Source organism: Anser anser, assembly GCF_964211835.1.
Source record: "Anser anser genome assembly, chromosome: W".
Lineage (NCBI taxonomy): Eukaryota > Metazoa > Chordata > Aves > Anseriformes > Anatidae > Anser > Anser anser.
In genome coordinates, this window is record NC_139731.1 from 16,958,614 (window position 1) to 16,983,294 (window position 24,681).

Sequence of the window (24,681 nt, forward strand, 5' to 3'; positions counted from 1 at the left end):
CTCTGCAGAAGTTTGGAAATTTGCAGTTCAAGAACCTCTTTGAAAGCATGATGTATGAGAAAGCTGCTGCCTCCCCATCGCTTCAGCACTTGTACCTTGACAGTCACCTCCTGATTCCTTTCTGGTGGGATTTTTCTCCTCCGTCTCTAGGAGAGCTGTTTTTTTTTCCCCACCAGGACAGAAACCCCAGGGAGCACTGGCTGGAGCGAGCTGCTGCCAGTGCTTGCCCTGGTGGCGGGCACGGGAGCAGCCATGGCTGCAGCAGGAGTGGGGGTGGCCACGTCAGGACGGTGAGTGGCACGGGCCTGGTGCGAGGGCTCGGGCACTGGGTTTGCCACGCTTGAACATCCGTCCAGGGCGGGGGAGTGGAGGTTCACGCTGTATGGCTATATTAATGAAATCCTTCTTTACTTGTTTTCCAATTAGCCTAATTGAATTCGGATTGCTTAAAAGTGGGCACCAGAGACATTTATCTTGATGGGATGACGGCCTTGAGCTCCAGCGATCCTATTAACTGTAAGAACCCAAATCCCAGGTAGGGCAGGTCCAGCAGTAGCTCCCATGTGACCTAACGCTTTTAATCTGCTGCTCTTCCGTGCAGCTCACACACACATGTGCACATACAGCACATACAGCACATACTCATATGCACACACGCGCACAGGTGCATGCACATATATACACATGGATTTGCATACACGTGCACAAAACACACATACACATGCACACACAAACATGCATGCACATGCACTAACTCTTTAGGTTCCAGCAGCCTTAGGAGAAAGATTATTTAGTGAAAGACCTTACTTTATTGTCCTTAAGACTTCACATAATCAGAATCCCAGACTCACAGACCGGTCGGGGTGGGCAGGCAGCCCCGGGTGCCCCTGGCCCCCCCGGCCCGGCAGCCCCCCGAGCAGGGTGCCCAGCCCCACGTGCAGGCGGCTGCTGGAGACCTCCCCGAGCAGCCCCCAGCCCCTCTCTGGGCAGCCTGGGCCGGGGCTGCGGCACCCGCCCGGCCCGGAAGTGCGGCCTGGCGGGCAGGGGGAGCCGCCGGGGCTCCGCTGACAGGAGCCTGCTTTTTCTTCATTGCATCGTCTCTTCAGGTATTTATGTAGATTGATGTAGTTATACACACTGATGTATTTATATACATTTATTTATATCCATTGAGTCAGATCGGGGTCAGCATGCTGCTCGCCTGCCCGCTGTGCTCCAGGCTCCCTATGAATTGTCCCCAGGGCTAAGTACCTAATGAGCTGTGGGGAGGCCTCAGTGCTGAGCCCCTGTGAATGCTTCACCCCTGAGAAATGCTGCACCCCTGAGGCTGATGGCTGTGCCCAGCTCTGAGGGATCCCTGCACTCCAGAGGCCATGCTGGCTGCTTGGGGATGCGGGCAGCTGGGAGTGCTGCGGGCCCTGCCGTCTCTGGGGTCCGCTGGTTTCGCCCCAAGCCTGCTGCCCTTGCCCACGGGTCACTGGGAGCTTCCTGTGGCAGAGGTGCCACCTGGCAGTGGCGGTCCTGGGGTGCCGGCTGTCACGGTTGTGCACTGTCAGCCCCTCTATCCTGCCCGCAGCCCAGCGGGGCCTCAGCACTACCTCTGCTGCCTGGCACCACCACTCCTGCCTTCTAAAATAAGCACATGGCTCCTCCAGACAGCGCCTGGGGCAACTTCCTGAATCCCCAGACAATTGTGGGAGCCAGGGCAGTTTTTACCCCGTAGTTCCGCAGCTGCTGCAGGAGGATGGGGACAGCTGGTGCCAGAGGGATGAGCCGCGCTGCTGCCCGGGGTCAGCCAGCAGGGCAGATTTGCGGCCAGGCCCTGGCCATCATGCTGACCCACACAGAGCTGCGGGGACGATTTGGTGCAGCGGCGCCGGCCCCACCAGCCCCAGGCACGCCCAGTGCCAGCCCGGGAGCAGGCGCAAGCCCTGGCAGCCCAGGGAGATGCCAGCTGGAGCAGAGGTCAGCACCTCATGCGACCCAGCCTGGCTCTGCCATGCAGGACTGAGAGTTTTTACATGTACAACTCTAAAAATGGTGCCAAAGACAGCCCAGGCTGCTCCAGCAGCAGATCAGCTTGGCTGTGGCCAGGAACAGGGCCAGGCAGCATCCCCTGCCATGGATGGCGGGCCCTGACCCATCCCGCGCCAGCCCCCAGCCACCTCCCAGCCCTGCCTGCCTCTGCTAACCCTGACATTTTTTTGGAATCTTGTTAATCACTTGTTTGGTGATTCTGACTGTACTTTCTTCTCTGACCCTTTAAACCGTGAAAATGCTGATCCTATATGTGCTGACGAACTTAATTAGCTCCTTTAAACCACCAGCTGCTTTCAATAAGATTTTCAGGATGTCCCAGGCACATTTTAATTCAAAGGTCAAAAGTCTTAGACTTGTTTACTGTGGTGTTTTAGAGATAAAATAATTCACCCTGTAAAGTAACAAAATGGTATGGAGACACCTACCAGCTTTATATAAATACAGAGGGAAGCATGTTTTCTTGGGGACTGCAGTGGGGGAAATGTTTAATAACAGGCTTTAAAACAACTTTGCGACTTAGATTTGAGTAGTCATTGCCAAGCTTTCCCAAGATGATCGCATGCAGCCAAGAACCCTCCTGCACAGAGGTGTCCCATGGACGACAGGGCCAGCATCTGCCACCTCTGTCTGCCTCTCCACTGGCAGCTCTGGCATCATGGCCAGCTCCCAGTACCAGCAGCTCCCAGCGGGATCGGACCAAGCAGCGTGCACAGCTGGCAGGACAGGGACTCTCCAGCCAGGGCTGAGCCCTGCTCTGGCTCGTGGAGGCACAAGGGCAGCCTGCAGGTGCTCTCTGGATTCACCAGAGAATCCAGATGGCCAAGCAGAATGGCGATGGGGAGGTGGGTCCAAGGCCAAACTGGGAAGTTTGTCCACAAGTCAGGGTCTAGGCCTGGTGAGTGTAACCAGCATCACACACAGCCCAGTGATCATTGTGCAGGTCTGAGGTCAAACTGGTACATCTGCTTGCAAGCCAGGGTCAGGATTGACAGGGTCTGTGGCCAGGCTGTATGTGCCATGCCAGTGCTGCAGCAGAAGGTGGTAGGGCGGTGCTCCGTGGCAGTCGTGGCACCAAGCACAGTGCTGGAGCAGGAGAGAGGTAAACCTCCCTCCTTACCGCACCCCCCCCCCCCCCCTGCAGAGCTGGTTTTGCCGAAAAGGAGAATTTGTCCTCCTTCCCAAGTGACCAGTAAAGCACTGCACGCAAGGCACGTGGCAGATTCTGTGTCTGTCTGCCCCTTGGCACTGCCGCTGTGCATGTGGGTGGCTGTTGTCCCGCTCTGCAGGGAGAGGTGCCGTCCCAGTGCATGTGGCAAGCTGCTCTGTGCTGCCCCAGTGAGGGGACTTAAGTTGCCAGGTACAGAGGCAGGTGTTCTTCCTGTGCTTAAGTCTGAGGAGACCCAGCTGTCTTCTGCAGCCCCCAGAAGATCCTCCCTGCTGGTGGTGGGGCCTTCCACAAAGCCAATCCATAGGACCACCCAATTTTTCTCCACAAAACTCTAACTCACCAGGGCTTGGCAGAGCCACCACCATTCCACAGGTGGTGAAGGACATGACCCAGCACTGGCAAAGGGAACTCAGAACGGGGTGAATTGCACATCTGGAGTGCACTCTGTGCTTTGTAGACCAATCTTTTGTGCTTTGGAGAAGAGAAAGGAGAGGAGAGGAGAGCAGAGCAGAGCAGAGCAGAGGGAGGGAGAAAGGGAGGGAGGAAGGGAGAGAGGGAGGAAGGGAAGCTAGGAGGGAAGGAAAGAGAAAGAAAGGAGACAAATCATATTTAGTGGATTTATTCATATTGAATGAATATTTTTACTTGTTTGGGTGGAGACAGAGAAAGAGAGAGACTTATAAACCTGTAGGAAGGTGCTACACACAATCACCTGCATATTTCATTCAAGGACTAGCTCTTGCAGAACTTACAAAGTACTTCATTTCACAGAATATTTGGGCTCCTCATGAGCAGCATTGTATGCATCAGCCATGTGTGAGAGCAGTATGGCCCCTGTATGGGTTATCATGCGTGATAGCTATCATTGCCGTGCAAGTGCAGAGACAGACCGATGTTCACATCTGCCTTAAGCCCAGGGCTCTGCCCCGCAGGGCCAGAGAGGTGCCCTGTGCTGGCCCAGGTTGCTTGGGGCTCTGGGCCAGTGGCACACGCAGCCAGCTGGGTGCTCATATGGGGCTGGGCTGCTCTAGCTGTTACCCAGCATCAGCCCCCCTTGGTGAGGAGTGGGAGCTGTCAGGCCAGCACCCGCTTAGCTTCTCCACAGAAAAAAGAAAAAAGAAAAAAAAGAAAAAAAAAAAAAGAATTTTGCTTGGTCCTGAACCTAAGGCTGTTGAAATGGGTCTGGCTTGTGCTGCGGACTCAGTCATTCAACACCAGCGAAAGACACACTTTTTCTCAGGGTTTGGGTGCGCTGCCTGGGCATAGTCTTCCAGGGAGGCCAGGTTTATGTTTAGCTCTGTGCGGAGCTACCTCCTAGAATAAATGCAGTGAGCTCATTTCAGCCTATACAAGTTACATGCTGGTATTCCAAGCCCCAGAATGTGGCTCACACAGAAGCCAAGAAGAGGGGCAGTTCTAACAGCTTAGATTTGAGCTGCATTTGAAGACCGGCAGGATGCGACACTGGAGCAGCCTGGAAGAATCTGCATTGCTCGTTGTTTGTGGTTCACTGATAGCTACCAAGCCTTGGTTTCCTACAAGGCCACTCGTTCCTATGTACAATGACATTATTGTCCCAAGCTGTAGCATTTTATGCTTTTTGCCTTTTGCTATATGTAGTACAGAGGTGTCCAAAAACATTTTTTTTAAAAAAAAGGTCTTGCAAAAAATGTCAACATTTGAATATTGATTTTCTTTCAAAATGTTTGAAACAGACATTTTATTACAGATATATATATTTCCTTCTGAAAGCAGTATTAAATGAGTGATTACCTATATGTTATGCAACAGAAGCACAATTTTAATAAAAAATATACATTTAGTAGCATTTTGATCAGTTTGAAAAAATGGAAAAAGGCACATCTTTTCCCCAATATTTGCTTTTTTTTTTTAAGCCATCTTTTTCCCAGGGAAAAATGTCATGTTAAAAAATTAGGATCATTTCTAACTTTGCACTAAGCAAGTCACAGCACTTAATTTTTGACCCCCTGGAGGTTTTAAAGTCTCTCTCTCTCTCTTTTATATTTACATTTACTTCTATAGAACTAAGTGCATTCCTCTGCCTGCCCTCACCCCCCACTCCCATGAGACAAGGTTGAATTCACAGCCCTGGGATAGCGGTGCCTCTTCTACATCAGAGAACACTTCTGCTCAGCAGCCTGTTTCATTTCAGTGAAGGTGGCTTGTGCCTTTTCTTTGATCGCATCCATGTCCATATTCTGAATATTCTGCAACTGTCCCAGGATAGAGTCCTTGTCCTCTTCTTCTACCTGATCTTCTGCCACCATCTTCTGAAGGTCTTCTGGCAAACCCACATCATCTCCAGCCATCTGTATTTGATTCTCATCCAATTCACTCTGATACAAAACAGAAAATAAAAGCAGTACATGAGAGTATTTCTGCTTCCCCAGGACCTAATGAGCCTCTTTTTTGTTCGTTTGTTTGGTTGTTTGGTTTGGTTGGTGTGGGTCCTGCCCGCAGGGCAGCAGTACCTGGCACACCTCATTAGGGCGCTCACCACTAGGCTAGTCTTTCCATGAGGCTTGCGGCTGTCCCACTGTAGTTACCTCCTTGAGAAGGTGAACAGCCCAGGCTGTGCTGCTGTCTTGCACAAGCTTTGGGCTGCATCTTGGTTACCCTTCCCTTCAGCACTGGACGCTTTGGGTTTTGCAATTTTTCTTATATACATATATATATATGTATGTATGTATGTATATAGGCAAATTAAGATACTACACTTTTAAATAAAAGGCTACTTTGTGCTCCACATGCATGCCAGGATGGCTGTAGCTGTGAATCTGTAATGCTTTCAGGTAAAAGTAGGCGGTGTGTCAGTTTGTAGAACCCAAGCCAAGATCAGGAAGAAAACCACTGGTATTCCAGTGGCCTGCTGGAAGCTGCCCCGGAGTCAGACAGATGCAGGTACTGAGTGACGGAGGTCAACTTCCTAGAAACTGGCCACTGGAATATCATGGTAGGCGTTAGCTCTTCTTACCTAACATAGAAAGTAAACTCACTTTTTCTGCCATTTCTTTTCAGGTTATTGACAGATTGCTGTTAATCCTCCATTCATTTCATTATATGAAAATAAGTATGGCATTTGCCTGATAGACTACTTTTTTGTTTTCATTACAGTTGGGAAGGTAAAATAAATGACAGTTAAAAACAGTGTGAATCTGAGCTGCTAAATGACGTATATTTTGCTTAAAGTAAAAATAGGTCCTATTTATAATGCAAGCCTAATAGCCACAGGGCTTTATTTGATCAGCTTTACTGCTTTCCACCTTTTGTATTAGAGAATGGATCAGCAAGTAAATTCACCATATAGATATTTGCATTGAAATATATTGTAGCAACAGGGCTGTAATCATGAATAGAATCTTCTGCCCCAGAACTGAATTATCTACCACTATCATGCAATGCGTAACTATCGCCTACAGTTACATAATGAATAGCAGCCCCCCTCCCAAATCAGGTGCTGTACACACATGTATGCAATGAGGTCTGCAAAAAGCTCACTATGCTAAGGTCTACAAGTACCCACAAGTATATCAGCAGCACTTTGTTCAATACTTCAGTTTCATTCAAGTCACACTAGTTGTGAAACTTCTTTTCTACTCCTGTTTTGGAGTTTCAACCTGGAAGGTTGCTACTACTTTTGTGTTTCATATGCTTTCTGTTAGGAAGCAATTAAATAATAATAGTTAAAAAAAAAAAAAAGATAATGCTCATACTGTACAAGATTTTATATTAAACCAGAGAGCATTTCATCTGGATACCTGCCATTTTAATAGGTAGACATGCACAGGAGAATAGACTGGAAAATGGCCTGCAGCAGTTGCAATCAAGAGAGAGTAAGGGAGAGATGAGATTTGGTAATTATCGAAAACTGGTTTCAGCAAGGTTTGACACAGGCCCTGCAGTTTCTGTCTCGGCCATGCCAATGCCAAGCCCCTGTAGCAGCTCGCTGTTCTAGCAATGGGAAGGGACAGTAAATGACTTTCCCCTTTTAAGTCCCTTTGCATTGGAAGAGGGGCATCAAGAAAGCTGCATTAATGCAAATAGGATTTCTGACACAACTGAGGTCTTTCTAGGTTTTCAGTGAACTGTAAAAGGAGCCTGCCCAGTTTGAGTGTTTAATATGAAGTATCTTCTACTTAGAACTTCTCACAATACGAAGGTCACACAGTGTAAGAAAACTTAGAATTACTGGAGAAAAGGTCTCCATCTTCACCAGACCATGTCTAAACCTTATCTAGGCCTTTGGTTGGCACTCCAAGTTATGATGAAGAGCAGGGGCTGCCTGGCACATAATCAGAGCAATGCTGTAGTGCTGGTAAGTGGGATAATAGGAGGACTTAACAAAAGAAAGGATGGAGGTTTGGTGCACGTCTGAGAAAGCAAAAAGAGACAAGAGAAGGAACTGGTTAAGCAATTAAAAGGGCTGAGATACAGTAAGCACTAGGCACACTTGCTTCCTGCCCGCCTGTTGAAACACTCTATCAGTGGGGCTATGTCAATTTTTCAAACAATGGCGATTTTGTTCACATTTTATTGTGGATTCTGATGGATCCTGAGCTCAGAAGAACAGGATATTTTGACGCAGTTCACACATCAAAGATAAGCATTAATGCTTCATTACATCTCCAAAATGAAGCATGGCAGCAGCAAAGGCCTGATATGAATAAGTAGCAATGCTGTCAGCAGGAGGTGTTTTTGAGAGTGAGAGGGGTCTTGGGTTTGCATGAATGAATGAATGCAAGAGTGAATGGAAGGATGTATATGAGCAATGGCTGTGTAGTTTCAGGCTTTTGCAAGAACAAGCAGACTGGTATGCTTGACTGCATAGCCACTATTTATTGTTACATTTACTTGCACAGTATTATGCTTGTAATAATTATACTTCCCTTCAATCTGATTTCCCCCATTTCTTCTGAACAATACAGAGAGGTTTATCATGATTGATGCTACTCAATCATGTAGCTAAAATGAGTAAGGAGATCTCTTAATCCTGTTGAATATGGTTTGCTGCCATCAAATCTGTGGGAGCTAGTAACAATATCCCAATCAGCAGAATTGTTCTTTATTGATTGTGTAGCAGGAGCAATGGTTTAAGCTTTTAATCCACAAGCAATAGCTATCAGAGGAGTTTTCCTTTTGAAACTGTCCCACATTACAGTACAGGATGATAAAAAGATACTGGGCTACTTACTGAAGAAGTCCTCCTAAGCAGCCAATGACACATTTTCTTTCCTTTAGAACTACTTATAATTTATCATCACTGCATGCTAGCGTATATTATGTGGAGAAATGGCCATACAATGCACATGAAGGCAACTTTGGCAAGTTGAATTACTGTTTGGCATGTTTTTGCAGCAATGTCCCCTGTCCTGCTGAAGTCTGAGACATGATGCATGGCACAGTTTGGGGTTTCAGAGTGATCTCTGACCAAAGATGAATATATACAGATGTGGTGGAAAGCAGCACAATTCTGCCAAAGTCACTGAAATTCCACCTGCTTCTATCCTCTTGATATATAGCCTGGCCTTGAGTAGAGTTAATACGAGCTCCAACACAGGAGGGTTGCTCAACAGCAAGCAAAGAAGCCAGCAAGATGCACATTACCTCTTCTTTTTTCTTCTAAAAGTTGTCAGATCTGGTTCTGTTACTTGGATGTTTAAATGGAAACATTACCTTAAACATCTGATTTTACCCAGTGTTGGGGGGGGGGGGGGGGGGAGGTTGTTGTGTTGTTGTTGTTGTTGTTTGTTTTTAAGCCTGGTGGAAACAAGCTTTGCTTTCTCACAAGAAGAGATGGGACAATTTTCCCACAGAATGTTCTTAAAGTCAGGTAAATGCTGCTGCAAGTATCTGTGTACACAGTGAGCATGCAGCTCCAAGCACACACTTTCGGAAGCCCGGAGCAGGAATGCGGTGCTGGAAATGCACAATTATGTCTGTTAGTTGCAGGCAGCAGCCTGGGATCAGAGTGCAAGCAGGGTCTGCAGCTCCCTGCTGTCCCAACATGCACACAGGCGGGGACCGTTACTCGCTCAAAGCCAGGTACGGCTCCGGTAGTGATGGAGGCACTACCCTGCATCAGAATACACCCATCTTGGACCAGAGACAGCATCCCAGATAGGCAGTGCTGGTGGATAGGACAGGTTGGGGTGGCCTCTGACAAAGCCATAAAGAAAGCCCCCCTTCCCTTAGTAAACCTACAGCAGGCTGAATGGCCTGTCTCCTCGTGAATTAGCTCTCCTATCTCCATAGTCTCCAGGTCTCTGCAAGTGCTCAGCCACCCTTTTAGGGTCTCTGAGAACACAGAAACAACATCTATTCCTAGCAAATTACATATGCCTGGCACTGGTCTCTTGCCCCAAGGCCAGCTGGCCTGCAACAACCCACAGCTATGCTATTGAGCTCTCTTGCCCTACAAAACAGGGTGGTCCCATCTAACTCCCTGTTGGGAATGCCTGTCCCAGCTCCCAGACCAGCCCTGGGAACTGCTTGGGAGAATGCCCAGGCCAAAACCGGGACAGACACTATTCTGACGATTCAACAGCACAGATGCTGGAGTCCAAGTGCCTGGGAATGTTGTTTGACCCCGATTACGCACCTGGTGCAGTAATGGGGGTCAATGGATCAGACTTGGCCAGATCCATTTTGTTAAGGGAACGATCCAGCACCAAGTTCTCTGTACAAACGTGGCAGGCAGCTGTAAGCAGAAAACAGGCTATTTATATCAAGTCTGTAAGCAAAAGTGATGAAAGCTTACTGACTAATCCCCAGTGGAGCCAAACTGTTTTCCAGCATCACTAAGTGATACATAATTTTCCTTTTGGTTAGCTTCCTGCCATAAAATTTACCTGTGCCTATATGCAGAGACCCGGAGGACCCGGGTAGGAGAACCCAGACCTGATCCTGTCCCTTGTCCCCTGCAGCGCACCAGCTGTGTACAGAACCAGAGCTCACCGACGACTTGACCTGCGAGCAGGAGCTGCCGCGAGCGATGCAGCATCACGGTGCTGGCCTGGCCTCTCCCCGCGAGCCTCTCCTGCGCCATGTCCATGGCTGTGCTGGGACTGCAGGTAGGGCACTGGGCAGGATGAAGTAGAAGGCAAGAAGTGAATAAAAGGGTTTATTGTTGGGTAGGGTTTTTTGGTTGGTTGTTTCATTGGTTTTTTTGTTTGTTTGTTTTTTGTTTTTTAAGCACACGTTATTACTTGCATCACTACGCATTAGCAAGGTTTTAGCATACACATTTTTGGATGACACTCCTCTGACCATAAACAGAGCTCTTCAGGAAAACCACAGAGGGGACAGTGCGATTTCCAAATTTCAAATAAAAGGATGCTGAAAGTAATTTGTGTTCCCACAAACACAAACTCACCAGGACCATCTTCTTTTCCTGCCTGATCTTCTCTATTGTATTTACTAGTAATTACTGATATCTCTTCCCTGATTCTGGAAATGAAGTTTCTCAAGGTAGTTCCATAGTTAGTGGAGTTGCTCAGTCTGGTCCCACACTACTGGTATATTAGATGAAGCCTTTCTTTAAACAAAACTAAACTAGATGAGATCAAATCACTAGCTTTCAAAACATAGCTTATGGTGGAACATCTCTTTTCACCCTATCTTAGATACCAGATCTATGCTAAGGTGGCCCTGCCCTGCTGTGTGTGTAGAAAGCAGCTTACAAGAAAGCAAGTGGAATGAAATCAGCTGGCATGAATGTTCAAAATGAATGTTCAAACAAGTGGTAAAAATGCATTTTGTTTTGTATGGAGGTGATGCACTGAGTACTCTGCAGAGGCAAAAGTTGTCCACAGACTAAATGTCTCACGACTAAAAACATCTTTCTGATGACAAACCTAAGTTGACAATTCTGTTAATAGGATTAGGTTCATTAAGGGACTGCTTTCTCTTATAAATCTGTCCCAGATAGCATGAAGCTTTAGATTTTGAACTGAAAAGGGGGCCCTGCTTAGTCCTGAGTTTCATGCTTTCATTTGCAATGTGTGCTAGTGAATGATACTGGCAATATTCAGAGTTTCTATCCCATAATGCGCTACCTGCTATGACTTGCATTTTTCAGAATAACTAATGTAGCTGGTCTACATTGTCACAAGTCTGAGAGCATTTTGCTGGCATAATTTTGTGTCATAGAATTGTTTTTTTTTTCAGGGACATATGCTATGTATGTAATAATATCTTTTTTTTTTCCTGTTTTTATAAATGTTGGTGAGAAGAAAGGAGACCTTCATGCAATAAATGTAGAAGTATTTTCTATAAATAGAAGAAAAAAATGAAAAGAAAAGCATGTCCTGCCAAATTACTTGAAACCACTGCAAATCAGAGAAGCAAAGTATATGCTTAATAAATTCTTTGCTGGCTTAGAGCTCCTGTCCTACCTGAGAGGCAGGTCCTCTGTAGTTGTTACTGAAGCTGTGCTTAGTGTGTACCACAGCCAAATCCTGCTGGAGACAGGGCAGGCCACTGCTGCATGCCCTGGGCACGATGAGGCAGCAGTGCACCGGTAGGAGGTCAGCCAGGGGCAGCTGCAGAGGCCTTAACACCCTCCCAGAACTGGAGAGAGCACTGCAGATGGGAGACTTCCAAAACCACAGAGACACCTTGCTCCGCTGGCTTTTATGCGAGAGCTGGGTACGTGGGTATGCTTAAGCCTTTGGAAGTAGCACTTTTTAGGGCCTTACGGAGTGTGAAGAGGATGTGGGGAAAAGCTGTTCAGTAGCTGTCTCAGCACATGCTTCCAAAAAGGAAAACAAAGCCTAACAAATAATCTAATGTTATTTTACTACATGTCCACTAATGAAAATGCTGATGTCTAGAGATTTAGGCCAACAATCCAATCAACCACTTAAAATCTTGTACTTCCCTGTTTTGCATAATTAATCTTTCTGTAACTAAACTCGCCCCCAGGATATTTTTTTCCTCTTTCTGTTCTTGTCATTCTGTTGAGTACCTGCAGCCCAGAACAAATGGTATATTGCAGCTGATGAATACAGAAGAGCATGGTGGATGCTCCTTATATCCCATGTATGACACAGGTCATGCACAGAGCTAACATATATCCACATTTCTCCAGGCATATCTCTTTCTCTTCTGGTTAGACATTCTGTTCAGAGGGAATCTGAAGATGAGTTGTGTTTGGCTAGACTTTCCAACGCCAGGCTATAGCTGTGAGCAGCTGCCTACTGCTCCCTAACACATCCCCTGCAGAAACAAAAAAATCAGCTTTATTCACACAGCATGGATCCCGCACGTTCCTCGGGCCCTGTGCTGTGTGCAGGCAGCATGCACAGTCTGTCTGTCTGTCTGTCTGACTGCCTCATCAGGACTGCACGGCTGAGCTGAGGCACTCAGCGGCTTCGGCTCAGCCCAGGCAGGTCCAATGTCTTGCAGACGGTCTGTGCAGTCCGTAGGCGGTACGCAGGTCCAGTACCTGCTGGAAACATCAGACTACACAGTGCAGACGTGTGTGTCTATTTAAAGGGACACTCAGCCATAATACCAAGACCTCTGGGCAGTGAAAAAGAGTAAAGTGTAAGTACGAGTCTAAGTACAAGTAAGTGTGTGGCCTTGGGAGCAACCTGCAGAAGGCCAATCATACTTTGATTTAAAGGAGTCACTTATATGAGAAGCAATAGGCGTAGCAGAAGTCCTCCATTTTTGAAAATGACAAACTGTATGTCTTCAGATAATTTTAAAAGCCAAATGCCCTTACAGAGTTTGTTGATCTGAAATGAGTTTTTATATAAAACTGTATTCACTTCAAATTTGCTTATGAAAGTTTTGTTCAACTTTGATACATTTGGAGGGAAGGGTGAGTGGAAGTAGCTTAGGCGAGGCTTTCTCCACAGAATATTTTCCCTTTTTTTTTTGTTTGTTTGTTTGTTTTTGGTTGGTTGCTTGCTTGCTTGCTTTTGGTTGCAAAAAGACAAGTTTTTAAAAGCTAGAGAAAAAAAACATTTTTCACCACAGATTATGAATGAGGCTTGCCAGACTGGTTAAATACAAATGGTGTGATTTTATCTAAGTCACAAGATTCATTCACTTTTCAACCAAATTGCAAAGTTTGCCTTTAGGTTCAAGCAAATAATTGTGATTTCACATAAGAGTGGTGCAGTTTTATGAAAATGGCACTAGAGGGCCTTTGACAGCTCAGGGTTAGACACAGCGTCTGCCACCTCATAGAAGAAATACATTATTTATAACTGGTGTTTACATTATATAATCACTTTCTGAGCTTAGGTTTCCTGATTTGTTTCCTAATTTGTAATTGCTTCACTGCTAAATCCTTTACTTCTGGCATTTTTGATGTTTTAGTAGGTAATTCTTTAAACAGTGCATCAGAGATGGTTGCCAACTTTTTAGTATTTAGTTGTGCTTTCCACAGAAAAAGCATACATATTCAATTTTATTCCCTACGCGCTCTAGGATAGGTTTTAAAATTACTCAGTTACATTTGACTTTGATCCCAGTACATGGATCAGGCCAGGTAATGTGTCTGAGGGGCTAGCAAGCGGAGGCCAAAACTGCAGTAAGGGCTGCTTATATCTAATCTAAATCTCCCCTCTTTCAGTTTAAAGCCATTCCCCCTTGTCCTATCCCTACACCCCCTGACAAGGAGTCCCTCCCCGACTTCCCTGCAGCCCCCTTTAAGTACTGGCAGGCCGCTGTAAGGTCTCCCCGGAGGCTTCTCTTCTCCAGGCTGAACAACCCCAACTCTCTCGGCCTGTCTGCATAGGAGAGGGGCTCCAGTCCTTGATCATCTTTGTGGCCTCCTCTGCACTCACTCTAATACATCCATGTGCTGGGGACCCCAGTGCTGAACACAGTGCTCTAGGTCTGCAGCTGTGCAACCTTGCATTTTTCTTCCTCACTTCAGTAAAACACTTTTCTCTGGTAGACATCAGAAGATATTATTGAAGCTTCAGCTTTGCACAACCACTTTGCAATGCTTGTGCTTTGACAAAGTTAAAATTGCAGGACTCGGCAGCTCCTGGGAAGGTTTTTCCTTCAGCTTTTCTTTAAGTTGGGTCACAACAAGCCTCGGGGTGACTCAGTGTTCCCTGCTGTTACATGACCTCTGTGATGGCAACCCTGAGCAATCACAAATGAAATACCGTGGAGTATTAATAGTTTGTTAGTGGAGAATATTTTGAGTATGTTGGACTTCCTGTTGATAATTAATTCCATCACTGCTGCTTAATTAATATAGAAATGGAGAAGTTTCATGGATAGTTCTCAACCTTGACTAGGACCATCATCCCAATTAAATGTCTCATCCCAGAACAGAAAGGGCTGGAAAATGTGGGCTACTTACTGCTAGAATATTGTAATTACACTGATATAATAAGAAAAAATCTATCTACCTGGGCTCAAAATCAATGAGGAAGATGGTTTCTTAATTTTCTTGAAATTCCTTGGAGTTTATCACCTGAATACCTTTGTAGTTATGCATCACAGAGCAAGAACATAGGACTTTAAACACAACTCAGTTCATCCCATTTGGAAGCTGAGTGACATGACAAGAGCCACCAAAACACAGAGAAATCCATATCTTCATGTGACTGATGGACCAGCAAGCCCCAAAATCTGCTGACTGCAGGAGAGGGAAAAAAACACAGAGACCACACAGATCACAAGGTCGTAACAATATTTGTGAAGGGAAAAGCAAACAGGGAAATCCAGGCAATGGCCAGAAGGCATTTTCAGGAGGCATTTGCTCAAATGACAAAATTTCAGCAAGTCACTGAAGTTGTATTTCACATAACGTACCTGAAGTGCATCTTAAGGAAGCTGGAAAAATAAATCTCTTAAGAAATCCTTTGCAAGCATTGAAAGAGTAACCAGGCTAAGAGCAGTTTAATAGCATATAAACCACTAGTGCTCAGGCTCAGTAATTACTGGGAGAACTCACATGACTTTTTAACAATACAGGAATAAGGAGGCTACACAAACTTGAATCCGCAAAGCCTTTCCAGAAGTGACCTTTTCTCAGTGCCTGTGCACAGACCCGAGCCCAGGGACAGACGCAGCCTGGGCTCAGCAGAGGGAAGGCTCCCTGCAGGGCAGGAGGCTGCGGGAGTGCAGTCACTGCCGTCTGTATCAGGACGCGCTCAGGGAAGGGAGTGCTTCCTGAGCTTCCCCCCTTTACCCAGTGAATTTGCCGGGCCAACAACAGCAGCTGGAGAAGCTGTGTCACGGGCACCTCGTGCAGAGCCGCAGTGCTTGCTAGGCTGAACCATAGATGAGAAACCAGAGCATAGAATGAATAAATGTTATGCATGTGCATAGTAGAGAAATTCAGTAAGCTCAAGACACAAATATTCTTCTCCCTCCTTGTAAGAGTCCAAACTACACAGTCTCTGGGAACTATTTATAACGCTGCTTAAGACAGCATTGATTCAAGCAAAGATAAACTTCCTTGTTCTCCAGGAGATATCGAAGCCTTTTGGTGCATTGATTTCCTCACTGTAGTGCTCTACAGTGCCTGACAAACAAGGCCAAAAGTTGCAAGGCCATCCAAATCTTCTGCTATTCACTGTCCTGTCAGTAAGACTTGAGATCACAGCCTGATCTCTCCTCTTAAAACCAAGCTGGCAATGCTTAGGGACCCAACCCAGAAATTCAGGACACCCCAGCATCTCACTAAGTTCAGATTCAAGCTCAAGTTTGTGAGCATAGAGTGAAAGATGGGATTGTTTTGCTAATTCCAGCTAAAGCAGAGTATAAGAACCAGTGTCTTATGGATTAGGGGTGGAATGCTTCTCGCCTAACTTCAGCTAGTCTAACGTAGCGATGTGACCCCTTCTGTGGGAGGCGTGCATCACTGGGAGGTGAGCCAACTCCACCTTAAACATCTATCTGGAGGTTTGGCTAGATGAGGCCAGAAGTGCTCATTTCTTTCCATTGATGACAGAGTCCCTAAGTGGCTGTATTGCATTACGTACTATTTTTTTTTGGCAGCTAAGTGTAGATATGATGGATTCTTCACCTTCCTCCATTTTAATTAACCAGCAAAACAATGAGAAATACTGATCAGAAAATAAATGGTAATGACTCAGAGCTGGCAGGCAAGTAGCAGTAATATAAGCAAACTCCAAAACTGCTAAGAAGAAAATGCTTCCTTGAGGGATATAAATTAAATTTTCAAAAACTCTAACATTTCCTGGCAGTAGCAGTTCTGAGCAAACACTGTTCCATACTACTGCTTTCCTGCCTGTTGAAGAAGCTTACAAAATAACATAAAAACAATTTTTCCAAGCACAGAATCCCGAGTTATTTTCTCTGTGTTGGAGCAAACAGTGCAGCGTACTCTGGATAAAATGGAAAAGCATAACAAATGGACAACACCCGCATGCCAAAAAACACTTGGTTGAACTAACTCATAGGCTTTCAATTCTGTGGCCCAGAGAACACTCTCAAATTTTAGGGAGTCCATAAGTGCACAGTAGTAATTTGCACAGATGAGTCTTCAGTTACTTCTTCAAAATGAATGGGAACCAAATATAACTTCAACTTTACAGATGTTTGAGTAGAGCACCACTAAATGCTTCCGGATGACAGGGAGATATTGCATGAAGTGGAAAACAATATTCCTTGTCCTTTGGGGGAAAAAACGGGGGGGGGGGTTATTTCATATTTTCACTGTATATTCAGAGGAATTTAGATAACAAAAGTCAGAGCGTAGGGCACAGGGATGGGATTCTTCTAATCTAACAACTATAAGAAAACAGGTATCTAACGTAACATCAGCACTCAGGCTTCCGCTAGTGATTGAAACTTTCTGTGGAATACTTGTGATTTCATCTGATGTTTAGAAATAGTGTATTATTGTTCTCTATTTACTTCCTTTACAATGGTCATGAATTGACACATCTCCATTGCATCCCCTCACAGGCATGTTTAACCAATGCGTGTGCCAAGGCCATTCGATACTTCAGATTGCTTTTGTTGTTCTCCTGTCATTTTGAGACAGAGTGATTAAAACTGCATTCCAGTTTCAAGTTGTTAAAGACTGCTAATGTAACCTAATAATGTTTTCTGATTTTGGTGTCTATCCCTTTCCTAATGATTCTTGAACTTTCTATTTCCCCTTAGACACCAGTGAGGACTCCTCTGATGTTTTCTGTGACTCATTTGCAATGACTTTGAGATCTCTTTCTTGACTGGTAGCAGTTCATTTGAAACCACCCATCCATAACACGCAGAGACAGGGAGGGTTTTCTTCCCCTTTCACTACTCTTGCAGTGCACCTCATTCAGCGTTTCACTGCTCATTCACTCACTGTCATTATCGTTTCCTGTAACTGCTTAAGCAAGATTTCATTTCAACACCCTTAACACTTCTGTACATTGAACTCCCCCAGCGAATTACTAAATATGTTAAACAGCTCATATTTTTCTCAAAATCTTGTTGCTTACCCTCTCCATTGTGAGGACTGATCATTACTGTCCTTTTTCTCCTAGCTTTTAAATATTTAGTACTTCATGGACCTTCCTTCCCTTTTTTTTTTTTTAACTAAAACTAATCATTTTCACCCGTATAATTAGTCATCTCATCAGAGCATGCTGATCGATTTGAAAGGTTGGGCTGTCTGACACAAAGGTCTTTTTTCTCTTCTTCCCATCACGTGCTTTTTGCCCATATATCTGCTAGCTATCTTTGGTAGTTTTCCCCACATTTCCTTTAAATAAGTCAGTTACTGATTTATTTTCCCCTCTATATTTTGTGGAGCTTTTTTTTTGAAAACATGTTCACATTTGCCACCTTCTGAGGTTCAATGGCAGACAGCGTACCTCAGTAAGCATGGCCATTCATAATCTGAAAGTCCTTTACAACTCTTGGGTAAATACCCCTTGGCCCTGGAGTACTGTGCATGGTGTAACAACCTCCTCTGTCAACCTTGAGTGGAGAAAATTCCTCTGATTCACTCCCACAGAAGAGACTGACTGACTGTTCGCAAAATAAGTGCCACCTAGGCTTTCTGCCACGATCCAGAAGCTATCACGGCTGCTTCGTGCTTTTAACAAACCTCCAGATTTCTGTTGTTTGCAGCTTCTGATATCTGCATTTTGTTTTTTTTCTGGGAATACTTTACAAAGTAAGGCAGCAACAAGGAAAAGCAGCACTAAAGAAAAAAAGAATGGACAGTTTGTTTGCCCTACTTGAAAGACGATAGTACAAATGAGCATTCAGAAGTTTGGAGAGTTCAAGTGTCCAGCTTGTAGAAGAGTTTTCAGTAGTTTTGCTTATTAACTTTCTGGTTTATTATTATTATTATATATATATATTTTATTTAACTGGTGTATGTTGCTGATTTAAGAACATATGTACTAGCTGTAAGGCTCAGACAGACCAAATGTCCAGCTTGCCCGGTCTCTTATTTCAGACCTGACATTACAGAGATTACTACAAGAATCTTTCCATTTAATTCATCTGCTGAGCAGGAAAAAAGGGGTCTAAAACCAGCAGTCACTAGGAAAATCCATAGCTGTGGCATCCTTGGGTTCTGTACTGAGCTGCAGCAGGGATCTTGCTAATGAAGGCAGTTGGCTGCTTTCAGAGTTCTGCACGGGCGCTGTCTGCTCTAAAAACAGCCACTGAGGTAGGTGAAGTCACAAACTACAGGCTTACCTTAGGGAGTCTGTACTTTTCTCTCAGATGAACCCTCAGACAGGCTCTCTCTGCCTTTTTCTGTGCAAAGGCTGCATCTCTTTCCATCCTGGATATCAGAAAGGAAAAGAAAAAAAAAAAAAGTTTCTTCAAGATACTGATAAAATACTGTCTTTTACAATGGCCGAAGATATTCCTGAAGTCATGTAACTTGCTCAGAGGCACAAAAGGAGCGATAACAACAAAGTGATGCTCAGGGGCTCAAATTCCTGAATCCTGAGCTTGCTCTCGGTGCACCTCCCTTAAGTACTATGGAGAATGAAATACTGCTTGTCTGGAGTTTGTGTCAGTACAGGCTGTTATTGCTCACTGTAGCAATTCCAATACACAGAGCAGAAAATTTATGCTTGTTCCTTGCTTATCCCACCAGGTGCACTTACAGTGATGGCAATATTCCTCTTCTGCTAACAGGACATTCTTCTAGCTTGGAAACCCATGGTGATGGAACGTTTTTTCTAGGTCAGACCAAAAAGTTCACCTATCCTAGAGTCCTGTCTACAACAGTGGACAGTAGCAGACAAAGAAAGAATTTAAGAGCAGGATAGGCATCCTGTATCATAACTGTCCAGCTTCCAAAATCCAGTAGTTTAGGGACTGCTGGAGCTGGAAATTGGCCCTACATCATCTTCAATAGCCTTAGATGGCTTTTGTCATCTGTAAATTTTCCCAGTCTTTTCTGAATCATTTATTGCTCCAAAACATCCTATCACAACTAATTCCACAGCTTCTCTCTGTGGAAAAGTGCTTCTTCTGCCTGTGATTTTATAAAATGCTTTAATTCGATTTAAAAATTCGATTTAAAAATTCTTTGTTAGATTACTTAGATATTTATTTCAAACTGTGCGTTGTCAAAGATTTCTGGTAACATTTGATATCATTCACCTTCCCACTTTTTTTTTTTTTTTCCAGAAGAAGCCTCATAGAAATTCTCAGGCAAAATTGTTTTTGTTCCAGTATAAATATTTTGTCATGTTGAAAATTTGTCGTGTTGAAATGAAATATTACCTTTCCTCTGCTTCCACATAAGAGTTTTTGCATCACTCTCTCTCTCTCTCTCTCTCTCATTTTTTAAAAGAACTAGTTCACATCAGCTGGAAGCCATCTTAAACTTCTTTCAGCCAGTAATAGATGGGATGATTGGGAAAAGGGATTTTTTTGCACTTCCAGCACATTTTTGCCTTCTTTCTCAACCTTCCTCTTCTCCTGCCCACTCCTTCTCCACAGGAGCCCTTACTGGCCCAGGCTGGTGTCGGGATATGTTCCCACAGGGTAGTGCTCCCCATGATGTTACAGATCCCTTTGGGTGCTCTGTGAGGCTTGGGGGCAGGAGGAGATTTTCTATTCAGGTAGATTTGAGCTTTTCACTTGTCCTGGCATCACAGGAAGACTTGGCAATCTTCCACCATTGCCTGGGCCCTGATCTTACACCCTGTTGTTCTGGAGGATTTAGCTATTCCCAGAAACGTGAAGATTTGTGGCTACAGGAAACGGATATAGGGGTCGTTGCATGACAGCCAGGAGCTGGTGTACAGCATAAACTGGTGCCCCCCTCTTGCTTTTACACTCCTGTGATGCTGGAGACAAACTCTAGAACCATGCTGGAGACTGCTGGCACAAGCCAGCTGTTTGTCTCTGCATATCACGCATTTTGCTGAGAAACAGCCGTCCTTGCATTTTTGCGGGTTAGTCACAAAACAAAACAAAAAATAACTAAAGAAAAACAACAAAACAAAACAAACAAACAAAAAGACAGGACAGTCATGTATCAAGGGCCAAACGCTGCCTGAATATGACTCCAGCAAGGCACTTCACCTCCCTGACCTCCACTCTGTACAGCTGAAAGCGGGTTAAAATCCAGACAGCCCTAAAGCAGATGTTCTGCCTGTGCCAAAGATTTCTGACACACATTTACATAACCACACAGCATGTGCTGTCCTCGGCCACATCTTCTCTCTGAAAGTACTGCAGATGTTCCTACTGTAGTTCCAAATTGTACTTTCAGAAGTGCTCCTGCAGTGACTCCTCAATACACTTCTGTATGTAACAGACGTGCCACACTTGAAAACTTCATACAAATAATAGTTTTTCCTGCATTTTTCCCATTCCAGGAATCCTGGCTTGATTCTCTCTCTTTCAAATATCCTGTGACAAAAAGACATAGCAAAACATTCTGCATTTTATCCAAAAGTGAATGTTACCCACCTAAGGTTTTATGATAGAAACGGCTGCTGCTAAATACAGACCTGGATACCTCAAATTCCATCAGTCATTAACCTTTCACCTATAATCATCTTATGTGAAGGATTTACACAACCATTATGTAATTGATCATTAGAAGAACAGATGCACCTGAGATTTAAAAGTCAATTGTTTTCTTTGTAATTATGCATGATTTGACTTACACTAAAAGTCCTTTATTTTACTTCTGTTTTGATATTGGAACATAACAAGTGGTAAAGATTATAATTACAGAAAAAAAAATTACATTCATGACATTTAATCATCTGAAAAGTTCTGCTTTATTCAAGTAGATTTTAGGAAAAGTAACCGAAAATGCAACTATAAGAAATAACCATCTTAAAACTTTTCTCTAGATAGATATTAGCTGTTTTACATAGCACTCATTACTTTTTCTGTGTCTGCCATGATAAACATGGACCAAGAAAGAATTATATATGTAAAGTGTACTACACATGGAGTTCTAGGAGAGCAAATCATATGCATTTTAAAATCAACTGCTACAATATAACCACCTTTGTACATGTGAAAAAAATGTTATATATAAGGCAACTCCAATTAAGAATTAATCCAACACATCAAGCTGTGGTGAGAGCAGGACCGTGTAGGAAAGAGTTGTAGGATGAGGTGGAGAAGGGGGAACACAATAGTTTATCATTTACAGTTGGTGAAGTTTTATTTTGGAAATCTGCTTCAGAAAAGACTTTTCTGCTTAAACGTAAATAAATAAATAAATGCTTGGAGTGCTAACCCTAACCCTAGGAATGTCTGTCTTTTCCTTGGGTTATTTTTACCTGCACAAAGTTACAAAGAATCAGCCCCATACTGGTAATAAGGATCAGGTACTCACTTCTCCTCAACCACTTGCTTTTGATATTCCTCATACTCCTCTCTGGTCATTCCTGCAGCGGCTGCTGGGTCGGAAGGAGTGCTTTCTTCTTTGTTTTCTTCCCCTCCACCTCCAAGTCCCAAATTCTTTACCTGGTTGCTCAACATACTTTTCATTAGGAAGGCCATCCTCTTCTCAAGAAAAAAAAAAAAAAAGCTACAAGAAAACAACTACAAGAAAGCCAAGCCAAACAAAAAAAATGTTTTCAAAACTGACAGTCATAAGAGAGTTTCTACAGCCACAGCAGCTCTTCAAGGGCACAGCGCTAGTGAAACGTGAATGCCAAAACCAGTTTGTCAGCCATAATCTGGATTAAAGAGTGAACTCCTTAATATCTAGAGGCAGATGGTTCAGATTACTCAAAAAAAAAATCATTTGATGCAGCTACCTACTTTTTATATTAATACTGTAAGCTAATTATATATATGTGTATATATATAAAAATTACTGTGTGCAACATCCCTTTGACATCTTCCATCTCAAAAGTCTCACTTTCACAAAGAGAAAGACCAAAAAATTTCCAAGGAAACAATCAAAGTGAAATAAAAGCCTGGTTGACTAAATGGCCATAATAAAACTGCAAATTTTGGGCTGCTGAGCAGAAAATCCTTTGAGGTTTACACAGTCCAATGAGATTTGAAAACTGGAATTCTTCATTAAGCAAAAAAAAAAAACAAACAAAACTAATCATTTTTATCCATTAGTATGTTATCACATTGGACAGAAAGTACATGGAATTTTAATTCCCTTTTCATACGGTTTGTTTGTCTCACAGATGAATGGGGCATTACTGTCATCATTACTTTTTTCTTTTGAAGGAAATCACATTGTGTTTTCTTAGTCTTCATTCCTTGTGGCTTATTTCACTCTTCCCTAGGCTCTATCCAATTAGATCACCACCTTGACTGGTGCTGCATAGAATAAAGGAGAAATAAATCTTACTGAGCTATTATATAGCCTCGATGTGGACTGCTGGTGCTAGGTTTCTAATCTTTCAAACTTTTGTTCACATCATTAGCCTTATCAGGTTTATTTGGGTGAAGATTTGCAGGATCTACTACCTAGATCATAGGCTATTTGACTACCTACTAAGTCTGAAAAGTTCATGATTTGGAGTTTTGAATATTTATTGTACTACGACTAGCTGCACATGGCATAATGAAGTATCCTGTAGTCTTGATTATCTAAATGGTTCTCCTAGCACTCTCATAATTTCACTGAGAGATGGGAGGATTTCTAGTTTGCCTAATGCCTTAATCTGTATTAGAGCTTTTCTAATTAAAGCAGACCTATTACTATTTTAAAATGGAAAAACAAACAAACAAACAAAAAAAACACCACACACACACACAAAAAAAAGCAAACAAAAAAAAATACCAGGACTTTTTGTAATCCTGGATTATTAGTGATTAAACAAGAACCTTTGAATTTATTTTTGAAACAGAGTATCACTCAGCAGCAAGAACTCCAAATCACAACAAAATTTCTTTGATAGATTAACTATACCTAGGAAACAGTTGTGTTTTTTCTAAATAAAAATTGATTTTGATAATCACTGTGCACTTTCAGAGCTATGCATATGTTGCAAGAATTTGTGGGAAGAATCACCTTTTTGCATCTGATCAACTTTGACCTTGATTTCCAAACCTTATTGTACTTGTCCAAATGCTTAACAGAACTGAGATCATGCAAGTCAGATAGCTCATCCCAGTTTAAGTAGAGAATGCTAAACCTGAGTATACCTTACTCTGAAGTTGAATGTGTTAAATTAAATAAAATTTATGACCCGGCAAAATTTGAAAACTAAAAATCCAGCATTTAGTTTATACATAAGATGTCATTGCTTCTACTTCACAGAGAGTTACTTCAAAATGGACCTGGCAATAGTTAGTCTGATTTTCTTTCGCACCCAAAGACTTCCCTGTTTCAGCTTGCTGCCCCTCTGAGGCATCCAAGGGCAGAGTGGCTGATGGTATCCTGCATTTCCCATCCTTCTGCATTTTAGAGAAGCCTCTGTTCAAGTGAGCTGACAACTAGCCAGCACTGTGGGCCTACTGCAGGTTCCCTGTAGCTGTGCAGGCATGCTAGTTCCACCGGAACATGACATGTTATTGCCTCATCATTCTGTACGTGTGCTTTAAGTGGTGCTTTTCTACTTTTTTTCTCCACTTACTGGACTTGACGTGATACATACAAGCAGGGATGGCTCTAACCTGCAACTCTTCTGCCTTCTGCTAAAGCCAAGACCTCACTCATTTTGGCGGTACTTGGAAAGCCCAGCAAACTGGCCTAATCTAGAGTCTGCCAGGAAGAAGCCAGCCTTTGGGTGACCACTCTGACTGTGAGCAGTACAGCAACCCAATACGGAGAACAAGACCACAGGATCCCCCTTCCCTTATGCAGACAGCTTTGAGGTGAAGAAGCAACAAGAAAGGGCTATTTATAGATCATTTGACTTGAAGTTGACAAGTCTAAGAGGAAGCCTCTGAAAAGAAAAAATATTTATAATTTTTTCCTGAAGTGATACCTGATTCACAAAGGTGTCTTGCCCCATGTTCCTCAGAACACAGAGAGAGCAGAAGGTGCTTCATCAATTCAGGTATCTCTAGCAATAGAGGTGGCTAGAGAAAGAGGACATCAC

General features: G+C 43.8%; 1 protein-coding gene and 1 long non-coding RNA gene across 9 annotated transcripts in view; one reads left to right on the plus strand and one right to left on the minus strand.

The window, feature by feature from the left end:
- LOC310888664 overlaps positions 1–24,681 on the plus strand; it is a 41,648-nt gene that overhangs the window by 2,927 nt on the left and 14,040 nt on the right. For 4 of the 8 annotated variants that reach the window (XR_014576038.1, XR_014576039.1, XR_014576041.1 and 1 more), the window contains 2 exons: positions 9–1,106; positions 10,153–10,299. This is a non-coding gene — a long non-coding RNA (uncharacterized lncRNA). Of the gene's footprint in view, positions 1–8; positions 1,107–5,251; positions 5,371–10,152; positions 10,300–10,851; positions 11,409–21,021; positions 22,003–24,681 lie in introns of those variants that run through there. The other 4 variants (XR_014576040.1, XR_014576043.1, XR_014576044.1 and 1 more) reach the window with 4 other exon arrangements.
- Positions 1,060–23,503, minus strand: LOC310888659 (complexin-4). The gene is made up of 3 exons (XM_083815581.1): positions 22,002–23,503; positions 18,875–18,962; positions 1,060–5,565 (listed from the first exon to the last, which is right to left on the minus strand). The coding sequence occupies exons 1-3, from the start codon at positions 22,166–22,168 to the stop codon at positions 5,338–5,340; spliced, it is 483 nt and encodes a 160-aa protein (XP_083671707.1). The 5' UTR covers positions 22,169–23,503; the 3' UTR covers positions 1,060–5,337.

Excerpts from the sequence above, each read along its gene's own strand:
- LOC310888659 (XM_083815581.1), bottom strand. The coding sequence starts at position 22,168 with ATGGCCTTCCTAATGAAAAGTATGTTGAGCAACCAGGTAAAGAATTTG. Across the intron at positions 18,963-22,001 it reads AAGCAAGTGGTTGAGGAGAA|GATGGAAAGAGATGCAGCCT; the intron begins GTGAGTACCTGA and ends TCTGATATCCAG. Across the intron at positions 5,566-18,874 it reads AAAAGTACAGACTCCCTAAG|AGTGAATTGGATGAGAATCA; the intron begins GTAAGCCTGTAG and ends GTTTTGTATCAG.